This window comes from Lithobates pipiens, unplaced genomic scaffold (genome assembly GCF_037356315.1).
Source record: "Lithobates pipiens isolate NorthernLeopardFrog02 unplaced genomic scaffold, aLitPip1_a1.2 Scaffold_8, whole genome shotgun sequence".
Taxonomy (NCBI): domain Eukaryota; kingdom Metazoa; phylum Chordata; class Amphibia; order Anura; family Ranidae; genus Lithobates; species Lithobates pipiens.
In genome coordinates, this window is record NW_027507903.1 from 185,391,031 (window position 1) to 185,407,087 (window position 16,057).

Sequence of the window (16,057 nt, forward strand, 5' to 3'; positions counted from 1 at the left end):
TCGACGGTGCTGCCCATTTATTTCAATGGGCAGGGGCACTTTAGCACTGGGGCTATAGTGACAGAAGCATTAAAAGTTTAGCAAAACACTGTCAAATTCATACGTGTTTTATGTTTAAAGCATTTATGCAAACCAAACATCTTTATCACCACTTTACAGAATCGTTCTATGGCACTGTACCACTTGGCGGCAGATCTAGTCACCTGCAAGTTTAGCCTAAATTAATGATCAGTGCATTAATTTTCAGCACTGGCAACCCGGTTTGGTATATTTGGACACATGTAGGGGTTACAGCACCAAACAATTGTTAAGACCCATTAAGAACCACCTGAACTAATGTTACATTACCATTGTGTATTGACAGACCATTTACAACCGAAACTATATAAAATCGATATAAAAAACAGAATGCAATGATTTGCAAATCTCATAAAACCATATATATTTTTCACAATAGAAAACATCAAAATGTTTAAACTTAGGAAATGTACAATTTTAAGAAAAAATTAAGGTAATTCTGAAATTGAGGGTAGCAGCTCGTCTCAAAAATTTGGAACAGGGCTATGTTTAAATGTCTGGGAACTGAGACCAGATGCTGGAGCTTTAGGAGAGGAATTTTGCCCCATTCGTGTCTGTTATAGGATTATAACTGCTCAACGGTTCTGGGTCTTTGTTGTTTTTTTCGTTTCATGATGTGCCAAATATTGGTGAATTCAATCGGTGAAAGATCTGGACTGCAGGCAGGGCAGTTTAGCACCTGGACTCTTCTACTATGAAACCATGCTGTTGTCAGAGATGCAGAAGGTGATTTAGCATTGTCCTGTTGAAATATGCAACACCTTCCCTGAAAAAGATGTCTGGATAGGAGCTTATGCAGCTCTAAAACCTGGATATCCTTCAGCATTGGTGGTGCCTTTCCAGATGTGCAAGTTGCCCATTTCATATGCACTAATGCCATCAGAGATGCAGACTTATGAGTTGGTCGCTCTCCTCTTTAGTCTGGATGATGCAGCACCCATGGTTACCAAAAAAAAAAAAATGTCAAGTTTTTCGATTTGTCTGACCACAGAACAGTTTTCCACTTTGCAACAGATCATTTTTAATACGCTTTCACCTAGAGAAAACAGCGGTGTTTCTGGATCATGTTCCGATATGGATTCTTCTTTGCATGACAAAGCTTTAACTTGCATTTTTGGATAGCACAGAGAACTGTGTGTTTATAGAGTGATTTTTAGCCATATTTCTGAGCCCATGCAGTGATGTCCAGTTTAGTTCCGTTTAGCAAAAAATAAAAACCCCAGAGGTGATCAAATATCACCAAAAGAAAGCTCTATTTGTGGGAAGAAAATGATAAAAATTTTGTTTGGGTACAGTGTAGCACGACTGCGCAATTGTCATTCAAAGTGTGACAGCGTTGAAAGCTGAAAATTGACAGGAGTGTGTGGTATTTAAGTGGTTAATGACCGAGCCTCAGATTTGTGGTTTACAATTTAAAGACAGTTTTTTTTTTTGCTAGAAAATTACTTAGAACCCCAAACATTATATATATTTTTTTCTAACACCCTAGAGAATAAAATGGCAGTCCTGGCAATACTTTCACACTGTATTTGCTCAGCGGTCTTACAAGCGCACTTTTTTGGGGGGGGAAAAAACAACACTTTTTTTAATTAAAAAATAAAAGAGTAAAGTTAGCCCAATTTTTTTTTTATACTGTGAAAGATAATGTTACACCGAGTTAACTGATACCCAACATGTCACGCTTCAATATTAAGCCCGCTCGTTGAATGGGGACAAACATTTACCCTAAAAATCTCCATAGGCAACGTTTAAAAAATTCTACAGGTTGCATGTTTTAAGTTACAGAGGAGATCTCAGGCTAGATTATTGCTCTCGATCTACCAATCGTGGCGATACTTCACATGTGTGGTTTGAACACCGTTATATGCGGGCAATAGTCACGTATGTGTTCACTTCTGCATGTGAGCTTGTCGGGATGGGGCGCGTTTAAAAAAAAAAAAAAAAATTCTAATTTGTTTTACCTTTTTTTTTTTACATTTTTAGACTGTTTAAAAAATAAAATTGTTGTCACTTTTATTCTTTTTTTTTTTAAATCAAATAAGTTTTTATTGCAAAACACATATGGTACAAACCAAACATAGGAGTAAAGTACAGTCGTACAGCAGCATTGGTTTTTACATCCAAAGGTATACAGGAAACACAAAGTACAAATAAGCTCGGTTTGTAGACCGCTGAGACATGGAAAATGTCAATGAAACTAAAAAAAAAGTAAGAAAAAGGAACCAAGAATAAAAACAAAAGTAACATTCTCTCAGAGACCACACCGCACCAGGAGACAACCACATAAGTACCAGAATTATGCACTGCGTCCAGCATCCCTCCACCCAGTCCCACTGGTGTCTCCCTACACCCCCTACAAATACCGGGTGAGGGAGAGACATAGAATTAGCCCCTTACCGGGATCACAAGTGTTTATATACCACCATGCACATGTCCTTGGACCTTCAGTCAACCCTGTAAAAGTCTGTCCTGTATAAGTTGGTGGGGAGCTAGTCCCGGAACCTCAAGCCATCCCCCCCACATGGCATTAAATTTGTGCGGTGCATTTCTGTGTTGGTATGTTATCTTTTCCCTGATCAGCACCTGGTTCACCTGTTCCGTCCATTGCTGCCTGGTGGGAACCCTGTGTGTTATCCACAATCGCGCTATTAATTTCCTGGCTACGTATAGCAGCCTAATAATGGCCGTATGAACCGAGGGCGTCAACGATTCTTCATCCAGGGCCCCCAACAGGCAGACCAACGGACACCGCGGAATACCAACAGAGAACACAGAGGATATAGTGTCAAGGATTCCATCCCAATACCGTTTGAGTTTCGGGCACCTCCAGAACATATGCATGAGATCCCCATGGTCCCGCATACATTTAGGGCAAAGGGGAGACCCCCTAACACCCCAACTGTGCAGTTTAACTGGTGTCCTATAAGTCCTATGTAGTAAGTATAGATGAGAGAGCCTATGGGAGGCCGACACCAACGGAGCGGAGGATAAACAAAGGTTCCAGGTCTCCGCGTCCAAGGGCCCCAGGTCCGCCTCCCACTTCTGCCGACATGGAAGACGTGCCGGGTCCTGCACTGCGTCAAGAAGCATAGCATATCCCCTAGAAATCATACCTTTACGTTCAGTCTGCATAAATATCCCCTGTACCACAGGATGGTCCGTTAGGGAAAGCTGCACACTTCGTGCCTGTGTCTGTAGCGCATGACGTAACTAAGTATTTTAAAAAATCCCTACGTGGGATGTTAAACTCAGCCTGTAGTTCCATGAAGGACTTCAGTACCCGTCCACTATACAGCTGCGAGAGGTACCGGAGGCCGCTCCTACTCCAGTTACCAAATCCCTTGAGCTTAAAAAGCTCACCATAATTAGCATTCCGCCAAATAGGGGTGAGGGCAAGGAAGCCACTTATTCGTAATATTTGTTTAACATGGGACCATAGGGTATTCAGCAGCATAATAGTCGGGGAACTCCTGTCCATATGAGGGAAGCCTGCCTCCAACCTGGATAATGCTATGTCCTGGGCGACAGTATCATCCAGTATCCTACGTATCGGGTCCAGGGGATCATCTAACCCCCAACCACCCAGGTGCTGGAGCTGCGAAGCCAAAAAATACATCCTAGCATGTGGTAGTGCCAACCCCCCTTCGTCCTTATTATATTGCAGGGTAAGTAAACTAAGCCTGGCCGTCTTTCTACACCATATTAATTCCCTAAACTGAGAGTCAATTTTATCGAACCAACGTTTCGGGATCCAGGTCGGGGAGTTATGACAAATGTAGAGCAACTGCGGGGCCCATACCATTTTAATGAGGTTCACCCTTCCCACTACCGATAGCGGTAGTTTGCACCAGATCTTACACTTATCCCTGAACTTAAGTAACAATGGCAGAAGATTCAGATTGGCATAGTCCGTCACCTCGGGTGATATCTGCACCCCCAGGTATTTAAAGGACGCAACCGTCTGGATCATGTTTGCACAAGGGGGTAGAGGTGCCGTTAGAGGGGACAAGGGCAGTAGTACAGACTTGTCCCAGTTAATCTTAAAACCGGATAATGTACCAAATAGGGTAATCAAGTGCATAGTGGCTGTGAGGGAGCCCTGTGTGTCCCCCAGGTATATAAGCGTGTCATCCGCGTATAGTGATACCACATCCATTCCAGTGGGCCTGCAGAATCCTACAATGTCCGGAGCCGATCTCATTCTGGCTGCTAGTGGTTCAAGCGCCATGGCAAAGAGCGGGGGCGACAAAGGGCACCCCTGTCTCGTGCCTCTATACAGCACGAATGGGTCGGAGAGCTCCGCATTAGCTCTAATTCTAGCCGTAGGCTTGGCATATAATAGTTGGACCCAGCTAATAAATGTACTGCCCAGCCCCATCCGCTCCATCACTTTCCACAGATAAGGCCACTCAACACTATCGAAGGCCTTAGCCGCGTCCAGCGAGAGGACGGCCTGATTACCGGGGTTATCCACAGGGACCTGTAGGTTTAGGAATAAACGGCGAATATTTAGGGCAGTGGAACGCGAGGGAATAAATCCTGACTGATCCCTATGGATCAGTTTGTGTATTACCAGGGACAATCTCGTCGCCAAGACCCGAGCCAATAGCTTAACGCCTGTCGTGAGTAAGGAGATGGGCCTATATGCATCCGGTGATGTCGCTACCTTACCCGGCTTTAGAAGTACAATTATGATTGCTTCGTTCATAGAAGCAGGCAGAACCCCTGTCTCTAGGGCGTTGTTGAACACTTTCAAAAGGGTGGGCAAAAGAACACCGGCATAACGCTTGTATACCTCGGATGGGAGGCCATCTGCCCCCGGAGCTTTGTTATTATGGGAGTGTTCCAGTGCAGAGGCCAATTCATCCTCCGTTATGGGGGCGTTCAACAGCTCCCCATCCGACGCAGACAGGCATGGGATATCACAACCATTCAAAAAGTCCACAATCTCCCCGTCACCGGGCTGCACCTTGGAGGAGTACAAGTCTGCATAAAAGGACCGAAATGTCACTTTTATTCTTATTACAAGAAATGTAAACATCCCTTGTAATAGAAAAAAAAGCATGACAGGACCTCTTAAATATGAGATCTGGGGTCAAAAAGACCTCAGATCTCATATTTACATTAAAATGCAATAATAAAAAAAAAGGCCTTTAAAAAGAAAAAAAAATGGCCCTTTAAGAGCTATGGGCGGAAGTGATGTGTTGACGTCACTTCCGCCCTGCAGTGATATGGAGACGGATGGGGGCAATCTTCCCCCTCACTCGTCTCCATACTCAGCAAGGGGACAGACGCGATTGTGTCCACCGATGGCTCCGGTAAGCAGCGCCGATAATTTGAATCCGCCGCAGAGAACACTTTTATCTTGTAGCGGACCGCCCGCTGAAGATGAGGATACCGGGGTTATGGCAGATAGCTACTGCCATTCCAACGATATCCTCCTTTCAAGTCATCACGTAAAATGACAGTGGGCGGTCTGGAAGTTAACATTCGGATGGCATGGAAGGCAATTTTCAGGCATTTCACAGGCACTATTTCTAGTGATAAAATGAGTGAAAACTGCCTTGGTGTGAAAGAGCTCTAATACTATCTTCTAAAAATAAATAATAAAAATGTAAAGCCATCAAAAGTATACTACACCAAATTCTTACAGCCCCTACACTGACATTGTAGAGCAATGTTACCCGGTCACTGAAAAATGTTTATATTTATGTTCAGTAGAGCTGCACGATTAATCATTACAAAATTGTGATCTCGATTCACCCCCCTCCCCCCCCAACGATCTCTCCGGCTGAGAGTAGGCGATTCTTTCATATAAACAATTGGAGAGATTATCTGCTCACTCGCTGTCAAAAGAAAGCATCCCGGGCAGTCGGCCAAGTTTAGAACTTGAAACATTGTAACTAACGCTTACTTCTAAGCCCCTATACACACGGTCGGAGATTTCGACAACCAAATCCATCGGATTTTGTCCGTCGGATCTTGTCCGAAACTGTTGCATACACACGGTCGGACTAAGTTGTCGAAAAATCCGATCATTCAGAACATGATGACGTAATTTTATTACGATGGGACTACATTCAGGCTAGTAGCCAATAGCTTTGATGTAGGAATTTGATCTGAGCATGCGTGGCACTTGGTCCTATCAAAATTCTCTACACATGATCAGAGTATGTCCGATCGAACCAGTTGGTCAGGAAATATTTCCAACATGTTGGAAAATTGGGTCCGACAGAATCAGTCCGATGCATACCACACACAGTCGGATTATCCGACGACACGGTCAGATAGGACACATTCCGACGGATTCTCCGACCGTGTGTACAAGGGCTTAGATTGCACACAGGTGGACATCATTTCACTAATTATGTGACTTCTGAAGGCAATTGGTTGCACCAGAGCTTTTTTTGGGCTTCATAACAAAGGGGATACATACGCACATGCCAATTATCCGTTTTTTATTTCTGAAAAATAGATTTATGTAAATATTTTTCTAATTTTACTTCACCAACTTAGACTATTGTGTTCTGATCCATCACATAAAAAACATTGAACTAAAGGCTGTAATGTAACAAAATAGGTAAAAAGCCAAAAGATGAATACTTCTGCAAGGCACTGCAAATTTGTAATAAAACCATCTTTGCCATTCTGAAGCTTCCCTCCAACCTTGCATATGTTATATATTCTGTGATTCTGTACTTGCCAAATATGCTGCAGAAATCTCCGTCCACCGAGTCTGGCTGCAACCATTTTAACTGTGAGCAGCTGAAGCTACTACCTAATAATTTCCTGGATTGACACAGAGGCACACCTCTAGCTCTGCAGCTCTCATTGGCCCTCTAATGACTCACCCCCCCTCCCTTCCTGGCAAACTCCCACAAGAGAGCTTTGCATGATGTCATAAGCCTAGGCTTTCTACCAAACAAGAAACAGGAAGTGGGCTGTATAAGGGATTTCCTGGCAGCAAAAAAATGTTTTACTATCCAAAGTTAAAACAAGGGCAGAAAATGTATTAGATGGAAAGATGAAAAAAATTACTAAAGGTCCACTTTAAAAATACATTCCATTATTTTTTTATTAGCATTGTTGTTATTCTGTATATGCCTATGTGCCTAGAGATCAGCCTTAACCACTTCAGCTCTGGAAGATTTACCCCACTTCCTGACCAGGCTATTTTTTGCTATATGGCAATACGTTATAACTGACAATTGCGTGGTCATGTGACACTGTACCCAAATAAAATGTATGCTTTTTTTCCCCCACAAATAGAGCTTTCTTTTGGGGGCATTTGATAACCTCTGTGGTTTTTATTATAAACAAAAAACAACCAACAATTTTGAAAAATAAATAAATATTTTTTTTACTGTCTGCTATAAAACCTTAACCAATCCAAAAAAAAATAAAAAACAATCTAATATCTTCATCAATTTAGGCCAATATGTATTCCGCTACATATTTTTGGTTAAAAAAATGCCTATAAGCGCACGTTGAATGGTTTGCACAAAAGTTATAGCATCTATAAACTATGGGATTTATTTATGGAATTTAAATTTATTTTTATGAATAATGGCGACAATTAGTGATTTATAGGGGGACCGCTATATTGTGGCGGACAAATTAGACGCTGACACTTTTTTGGGGACAAGTGACACTAATACAGCAATCAGTGCTAAAAATGTAAATCATGATGAAAGTGATCCGCGCAGACTTCTAACACATTAATATTATAGAAAAATAATCCCAAATGGCATGAAAAAAAGTATAGACAATAGCTGAAATCCAAAATAAAATGTGTATACATCAAAACAAAAAAGTCCATCAAAGTGATAGAATAGTGACAATAATCATGAGTGTCCATAATCCTGGTGAATCTTCTAAATAAACAATTGTGTTGTGAAATTGATGTTAATCTTAGTGACTAAATAGTCACGTAATGCTCCTAGCGCCCTTACCTCCAAATGGAGAAAAATAAGTTAAAAACAAGCTATTATATTATTGTCACCAATCTATTACTTTGATGGACCCATTTTTGATGTATACACATTTTATTTTGGATTTCAGTTATTGTGTTTACTTTTTTCACACCATTTGGGATTATTTTTCTATAATATTAATGTGTTAGAAGTCTGCGCAGATCACTTTCATCATTATTTACAGTTTTTTGTGTTTAGTGTACACTTCAGATCTTGCAGCGATTTTACGTACTTAATATAAATTTTCATTGTTTATTAACTTAATTAGTAGCGTGAAGGACCGCACTTTAAATTGCTAAAATTGTGCAGGTCACTGTACTAAGGACACTGGCTGGGAAAGGGTTAACAGGGGGCGATCAAAGGGTTAACTGTGTGCCTAGCTGGTGTTTCACTGTAATGTGGTAGGTGCTTTTACTAGGGGAGGGCATGGATCCATGTTCCTGCTTAGCAAATTACATAGGCAGATCGCCATTCTGTCTGTGCACGAACAGTCAGCAGGTGTCGCTGCACATCGGCTGCGTGGGACCCGCTGATCAGCTCCCAATGGGGGAGTTTACTTTGAATATTAACCACTTGCCGACTGCCCGCCCTCGATTGATGGCAGCAGAATGGTACTCCTGCACAAATCGCCGTAGCTGTACGGCGGGCCCTTTAAGGAGTATAGGGGGTGCCACGTTTCTAAGGAGCTGATGCTCGTGCCCGGCAGCCGCGATGTCCACCGAGCACCCGCGATTGCGCCAAACATTGCAAGAACGGGGATTTGTGTGTGTAAACCTTTCTCTGCCAGTAACATTTATACAGTAATCAGTGCATTTTTATAGCACTGATCTCTGTATAAGTGTCAATGGTCCAAAAAATGTGTCAAAAGTGTCCGATCTGTCCGTCGTAATGTTGCAGTCCTGATAAAAATCTCAGATTGCCACCATTAATTAAAAAAAAAAAAATAATAATAATAATAATAATAATAAAAATGCCATAAATCTATCTCCTATTTCGCAGACGCTATAACTTTTGCAAAAACTTTTTACCAAAAATATGTAAAAATATTTTTTTTTATTGGGATATTTAATATAGTAAAAAGCGATTGTTTTGTTCAAAATTGTCGCTCTTCTTTTATTTATAGCTCAAAAAATAAAAACCGCAGAGATGATCAAATACCACCAAAAGAAAGCTCTATTTGTGGGGGGGGGGGGGGGGAGAGGAAAATGTTGTTTGGGTACAACGTCACATAACCGCACAATTGTCAGTTAAAGCAACGCAGTGCCGTATCGCAAAAAATGGCTTGGTCAGGAAGGGGGTAAATTCTTCCGGGGCTGAAGTGGTTAAAAATAAATTCCTTTTTTTGGTTTGTGGTGCTCAGATGCAGTGTAGATCTGCTTTGAGGATACCTTTGATATTTGATATTTTTATTGTTGGTGTCCTTGTACCATGAAAATCATTCACAACAAATTGTTATCCACTTGTTAATATATAAAGATCATGTTTTTATTTGTTTTTTTTAATTATTATTATAAACACCACTCCTAAGGCTGATTTCTTCCAAATAATTTTTATTAGTTTTACTTGTCCATACAGTTGTCATACACAAGGACCATTGTGGTCAGTCAATATATGGTGAACCATATGCATCTGATAACTGCAGTTTTTGAAGAAAGTGTTTTATGTTAGTATAGGAGTACGCTTCCTATTTAAAAAAAATTATGCCCCTGGACAAATTACGCGCAACCTAATAAAAATTCTGCTCTGCGCTTAGGCAGTCTTTACTGATATATAAAAAGTCTATGTTAAAATACTTTCTCTGCATGTAAAATATTAAGAATACAGTGGTTTACAACCTAACAGGCATTACAATGTGATGATCTATGACCTGCAATGCAGTAATACTGAAATCTTTTAATGCTTTCACATAAAGAACAGTCATAAGATACAATTTAAACACACTTAAAATTATATTGAAAGACCTATATTTACAGGTGACTGGAAAACACAAGTCTTATTATATTTAGAAAATGTGCATAAGGGTCTCTTACCCATAATTACGAGGAAACCAAAAATGTCTGATGTATAAAATTAACTCTATCCCCCTTTTAAACGCCCTTTCCAGTCAGGTTTACCTGTCAGTTTTTCAGTTGGACCTGATCGGAAGCTCCATGTAAGTCTCTGGGCAAGCAAGTGTAAACGGGCACTCATCCACTTACTTCAAAGTCCATCCAGGTTTGGGGGGGGGGGGGGGGGGGGAAATGGAAATGGTCTGCATCCTTTTCCATTTTTCCAGACTTAAAAGAGAAACTCCACTTTTGCTGAGAAAAAAAAAACCAAAAAACATTCCCCTCTGGGTGAACTATGTACATTACAAGGATTTTAACAAACTTTGTTGTACAGTCCTACCTTTTGTTATTCTGACGAAATCCCTGTGGTAAATTAATCGAATGGAAGTGGTTTCATAATTGTCAACCACCCGCATGGCTCTAATGAGGAAAAAACTGCAGGGTCTGCATCCCTTTAGATGTGATTTCCTATTAGGAGTATCTCACCAAAAATTAAGTTTTTGTTGCAGGGGATGCCTGAAATCTGACTTGGTGTAGACTTCTAAGAAAATCACATTCTGTGTACAGAAAACCTCCAGGTAGCCATATTGCATTGCGCTTTACAGAAAATTACAAAGCTGCAGTTAGAAAAAGGAAAGGTAATTTTTAATAACATTTAATTACAATAGGACGCAAGTCGTGATTGTATATGCTATATTATTTGCTATTTTTTGCAACAAAAGTTAACAGATTGGAGTTAGTCTGTTGTAAATGGAGCCACGTCTCTTATTTTGAAATGGAGCTTAAAGCATTTGTAAACACGCTGCTTTAAAAAAATACATAGTATGGCACATAGAATTGAATACATCAGCACATCTTTATTTTCTTCAAATTAAAGATTGAAATAAAAGTTGTTGTTTTTGTTTTATAGCAAGTGATGTCATTGCCGCATCAGTCCTGGATAGATATTTGCCATTTTTATTTATTTATTTTACTAATAATGGTGATGATGATGATGATCAGCGATTTTTAGCGGGATTTCGGTAGACAGATCACACATTTTTGACACTTTGTTGGGACCACTGACACAGCGATCAGAACTAAAAATAACCAATGATCACTGTATAAATGTCACTGGCAGGGAAGAGGTTAACACTAGGGGGTGATCAAGGGGTTAAGTGTTCTGTGGGGAGATAGGACTGACTGGGAGGAGAGAGAGAGCGCGAGCGCGCGCGCGCGAGAGAGCACGAGAGAGCACGAGGGGGGGGAACAGCAGATCTCCCCGTTCAGGCTCTCTGTGGAGCAATCGAGGGTAGCTGGTGGACATTGCCGCAATGGGAGCGTGCCTGCTATTGCCTTTAAAAGGGACCACCGTACCAGTAAGCAGTTAACTATTAGGGGGAGGGGGTGGGGCGCAAGTCTTTTTAGTAAAGGGCGGGCCTAATACACAGTGGAGAAGTTTCCCTAGTTGAGGATTATGTAACGCACAGGTCGGGATTATGTACAGAGTGGGGACATAACTTCCCCAACTGCGTGGGCAGCATTCCAGAACCAGCTTCAACATTGATAGCAGTTTCAAGCGAGCCTCGCTATCACAACTGAAGCTGGTCCTGGAAGGCAGCACACACAGACAGGGAAGTTACCTCACTACTGTGTGTTATAAGCCCATCCTCCTGCCAACCCACTGTGTAATGCAAGACCACCCACTGCCTGCCTATTGTGTGATAATCCCACCCAATGTGTGTGATACAAGTCACAGATGGGGAACTTCCTTATTATGTGTGTAAATAAACCAGCCCTCCTACCTAAACAAGTTGGTGCTTGGGAGGGAGTGCGCAACTGACCACGGGAGATACAGTCATGCTGTACATTAGCACAGCATCCTGTAACTCCCAGAAGTGATCATAGGAACACAAACTGACCAACGCAGCACAAATCTGCTTCTGTGCTTGCTGTGGTCAGTTTAAAACATGGACCCAGGTGAACTGGCCAGATAATCAGTTTTATTTAAAAAAAACTGAAAGAAATAACAAAACAAAAAGAAAACAGAGAGGTATATGTGCACACATACCTATATTTAATATTATTTTGTGAAGTTACAAGCACTTAAAACACCGAATGAACATGGATGTCGTAAAAGTGACATCACACCTGTCATGCTCCGAGCCATCAGAGGATCTGTTAAACGATGAACAGATGGGGCTCATATGAATAGGGCCCAAAAGTATCTACAGCAGTAACGGACTATAATGAAAAGAAAAAAGCAGTGCCAACTACATTTATTAAATAAACAAAAGATGCTGATTACTATGTACTGTGCAAACTAGTCATATACATCATGTGCAAACTCTTCATACATACGTCAAGCGCAAACATAATGTGATCCCAAAGTGCCCCAGTGCTATGATTAAACACACAAATAATAGCAGTCCAAAAAAAAAAAAAACATCTGAGTGCCAATGCAAGTGAATCACTTTAAGAATATATACATGTGATCTAATAGCAATGTTTCAAAATCTTAAAAAGGTGCTCTACTTTAATATGCCATCCAAGTGACCCTTCTGTGTTTTGTGATCCAAAGTGCCCTTTAGGTAGTGCTCACTCAACAGCTACAGTTCATCCTTCACGATTATAAGGAGGTCAATATGCACCTTGTGCTGTATCAAGATCAGTCTTTCCAATGTTCCACCACATAGCTCACGTGTGTGGTTTGACCGCCGTTTTCATATGCGGGCGCTACTACGTATGCGCTCGCTTCTGTGTGCGAGCTCGTCGGGATGGAGGGGTTTTAAAAAAAATGTTTTTTTCCTTATTTATTTTACTTGATTTTATTTATTTTTACACTTTAAAAAAAATAAAAATAATAATAATAATAATAATATTAATGGATCACTTTTATTCCTATTACAAGGAATGTAAACCTCCCTTGTAATAGAAAAAAAGCATTACAGGTCCTCTTAAATATGAGATCTGGGGTCAAAAAGTCCTCACATCTCATATTTGGACTTAAATGCAATTAAAAAAAAATTTAATTTTAAAAAATGACATTGAAAAAAATATACCTTTAAGAGGTATGGGTGGAAGTGACGTTTTGACGCTGCTTCCGCCCTCCTATGGTATAGAGACGAGTGGGGGCCCCATCTTAGCCTCACTCGTCTCCATACCCAGCCATCAGTAGGACCCGATCGCTCCCCACCGCTACCGACGGCTCCGGTAAGCGGCGGAGGGGTGGCACCTCTCCCACTGCCGATAACGGTGATCTCAGGGCGAACCCGCCACGGAGACCACCGTTATCACACACACGACCAGCGCCTGAAGAGATGGATATCTCGGTTGTGGCAGCAGCTGCTGCCGTTACCGAGATATCCCTCTTCAAAAATAGGACGTACATCGGCGTGCGCTGGTCGTTAAGTGGTTAAATGTGGAGCAAAACATTTCAGTAAGGGAATGCACCAGCAATTTCTCAGCCTGTGAAGCTGAAGAGGGTCCTTCCCCACTTGATTCTTCAGAAGAGGAGTCACCAGTCTCTTCCCGCTCCCGAGGGGGATGAGTCTCCCCTTAGCCAGAGTTCCTCTGTTTGAGGGTCCTTGGTGGTAGAAGGGGACCTAATGCGTTTTCTTCCACTTTGTGAAGCTGCCATTAAGGCCACTAATCTTTCCTCTAATCCACTCATGGCTGAGGAAAAAACCTTCTGAGTAATAAATACAGGGGCTGAAATGCCAGAAGCAGTTGCAGACCCTAACCCCCCTGACGGCTCACTCTGACCAGCCTTCCTAGGTCTTTCAGGGGAAGATGGCATTGCAGAGGGGGGTTCCTAAGAGCCTGAGGGAGATCCCTTTGAGCCCCTATTTTTCGGGGTATTTGTACCTCCCCTTCTGCTCATAGTGCTAAGCACAAATGTAGAGGTACTACCAGAAATGCACCCACTGCTGAGCAAAATAGTTCAGCAACTGCTGCTGCTATCAATGCTCAGTCTGATGCTAAGTAAACATGCCTGGCAATGTCTGTGTCACCCACATTCACATGCGATCCATCTGCTCTGTGTCCATCCTTTAGCTGTGTGCACCTGTAAAAAGTGCACCTTTATAGCTATGCATGACCCGCTTTGTGGGCTTTGAACCATGCCAACGCCACGCTGATGCTCCACCCCCCTCCTCCAAACACCCCTTCCACCCCTCTCCTCTTTTTAAAAAAAAAAAAAGACCACTTTCCCACGCAAGCGGGGGCTCCGATCCTACAGGATCACACGTGGAGGGGGGGCTGGGGCTGATGGATGGAAAGCCGCCGTAATGGCGGCGGGAGCAGTGTGGCATACCGCCGGCTGTCCCATGGCCTCTAGCCTGGAAGGAAGCTGTGGGGGGACATTCCTGAAAAGAGAAAACCCCCCTTTACACCTACCTGGAGCTTGGGCTCGAAGGAAGCGTGCAGCTTGTGACACAGAGCAAGACTGACAAGCATGGAACAGGTACGTGCTCTTCACATCCCCCGGTGGTGACTTTAGGCACAGCAACATTTACTTAAAGTGGTGTTTAAGCTGAAAATTTTTTTTTTTTTAAAGTCAGCAGCTAAAAAAAAAGTAGCTGCCGACTTTTAATAAGGAGACTTTTCTTTCCAGGGTGCCCGCGATGTTGGCCGCTGAGGCAGACATGCCCCTCGGCTCTCGGGTCCCAGCGCTGCCATCCTCACTAAGGGAAACAGGCAGTGGAGCCTTGCGGATTCACTGCCCATTTCCTACTGCGCAAGCGCGAGTTGCTCGGCGCTTTGTGAATGGGACACGCTATGTTAGGGAACACACAGTTCCCAGAACACAGCGCGACGAGGAGAGAAGATGAAGATCACCGAGGAGCAGGAAGAAGGCAGATTAGGAAGACTGCCTAACAACAGGGATTTCTGACAAGGTAAAAAAAAAACATTTTTTTTTCCAAATGTTTATTATTATTTTTTTGGGTGGTCCTCCACTTTAAAGGAGAAAACCCATAAGAATTAGAAAAATTCCTTAGGAATCTCCCTTAACTTATCCGCTTATCTGGCTGCAGGATTCTGTGGTAAACCAAGCAGACCCAATCTTTACCACTCATGGTGGGCTCCGTTAAAAAACCTTCAGGAATCGAGGGCCCTTGTTATCGCGACATCCACACTCCTGGGCCTGTAAAGCACCCCTCCAGGAAAATATGGCTGAAGAAACCAAACACCGGATCCCGGGGTCCAGCACTCTAAAAAGAGAAGTGTTACAGGCAAAACCTTGTTTCTTCGCACACGAGGCCCGGGTACCATACAATCAACCTAGAAAAGACACTTTGAATGGATACAGTTGTATGGCTTGCCCTAGCAAAGATTTCTCCAGCGGAGCCCAGCACAGCACATCTTTACTCGTGACCAACACCTTAGACACTGGCAGAAAAATTGAGGTACTCCCAGTAAGGGGAGGAGTTATATAGGGCGCTAATTTTCCTGTCTAGGGTGTGCCAGTGTCCATCACCTAGAGGTGCCTATATAATCCATTCAGTAAATACTGTGCCTCTGTGTCCCGTGATGTACGAAAAAGAAATGTATATACTAAGTGGCATTGCACTGCAATGCACATACAGCCAGAAGTAAGCACATTGTGAGTGTGAAGGGACTCAAAAAAGGTAGGTATACGCACTGGGGTGTGCCTAGGACAAGTTGCAGCGCAGGTAAATGGTTGAGAATTTACTTACAACTGATAAAATCAAAAGAAATCAAAAGAATACAAAAATATTTAGTATGGGGGGGGGGGCAAAACAGCATGGGTTACTTCAATTGCTCCTTGTACAAATAGAAAAAAGTAAAGTATTTTGCATTATGTCCATACCTGAAGGTAACTGATCCGTAAAGCTGCCTGTGAGACCTCTTGCTCTATGGAATGCCCGTGCCAAGCACACGCCTAAAGCAAAAAAAAAAAGAAAAGAAAAAAAAAAAAAAAAAAAAAACATTATAAAAGAGAAACAAAACAAGCAA

General features: G+C 42.2%; 1 protein-coding gene across 1 annotated transcript in view; it reads right to left on the reverse strand.

Moving 5' to 3' along the window:
* CERK (ceramide kinase) overlaps positions 1-16,057 on the reverse strand; it is a 132,358-nt gene that overhangs the window by 75,561 nt on the left and 40,740 nt on the right. Inside the window, exon 2 of the mRNA XM_077470446.1 lies at positions 15,912-15,983. Within this exon, the coding sequence (XP_077326572.1) occupies positions 15,912-15,983 (72 nt within the window). The remainder of the gene's footprint in view (positions 1-15,911; positions 15,984-16,057) is intronic.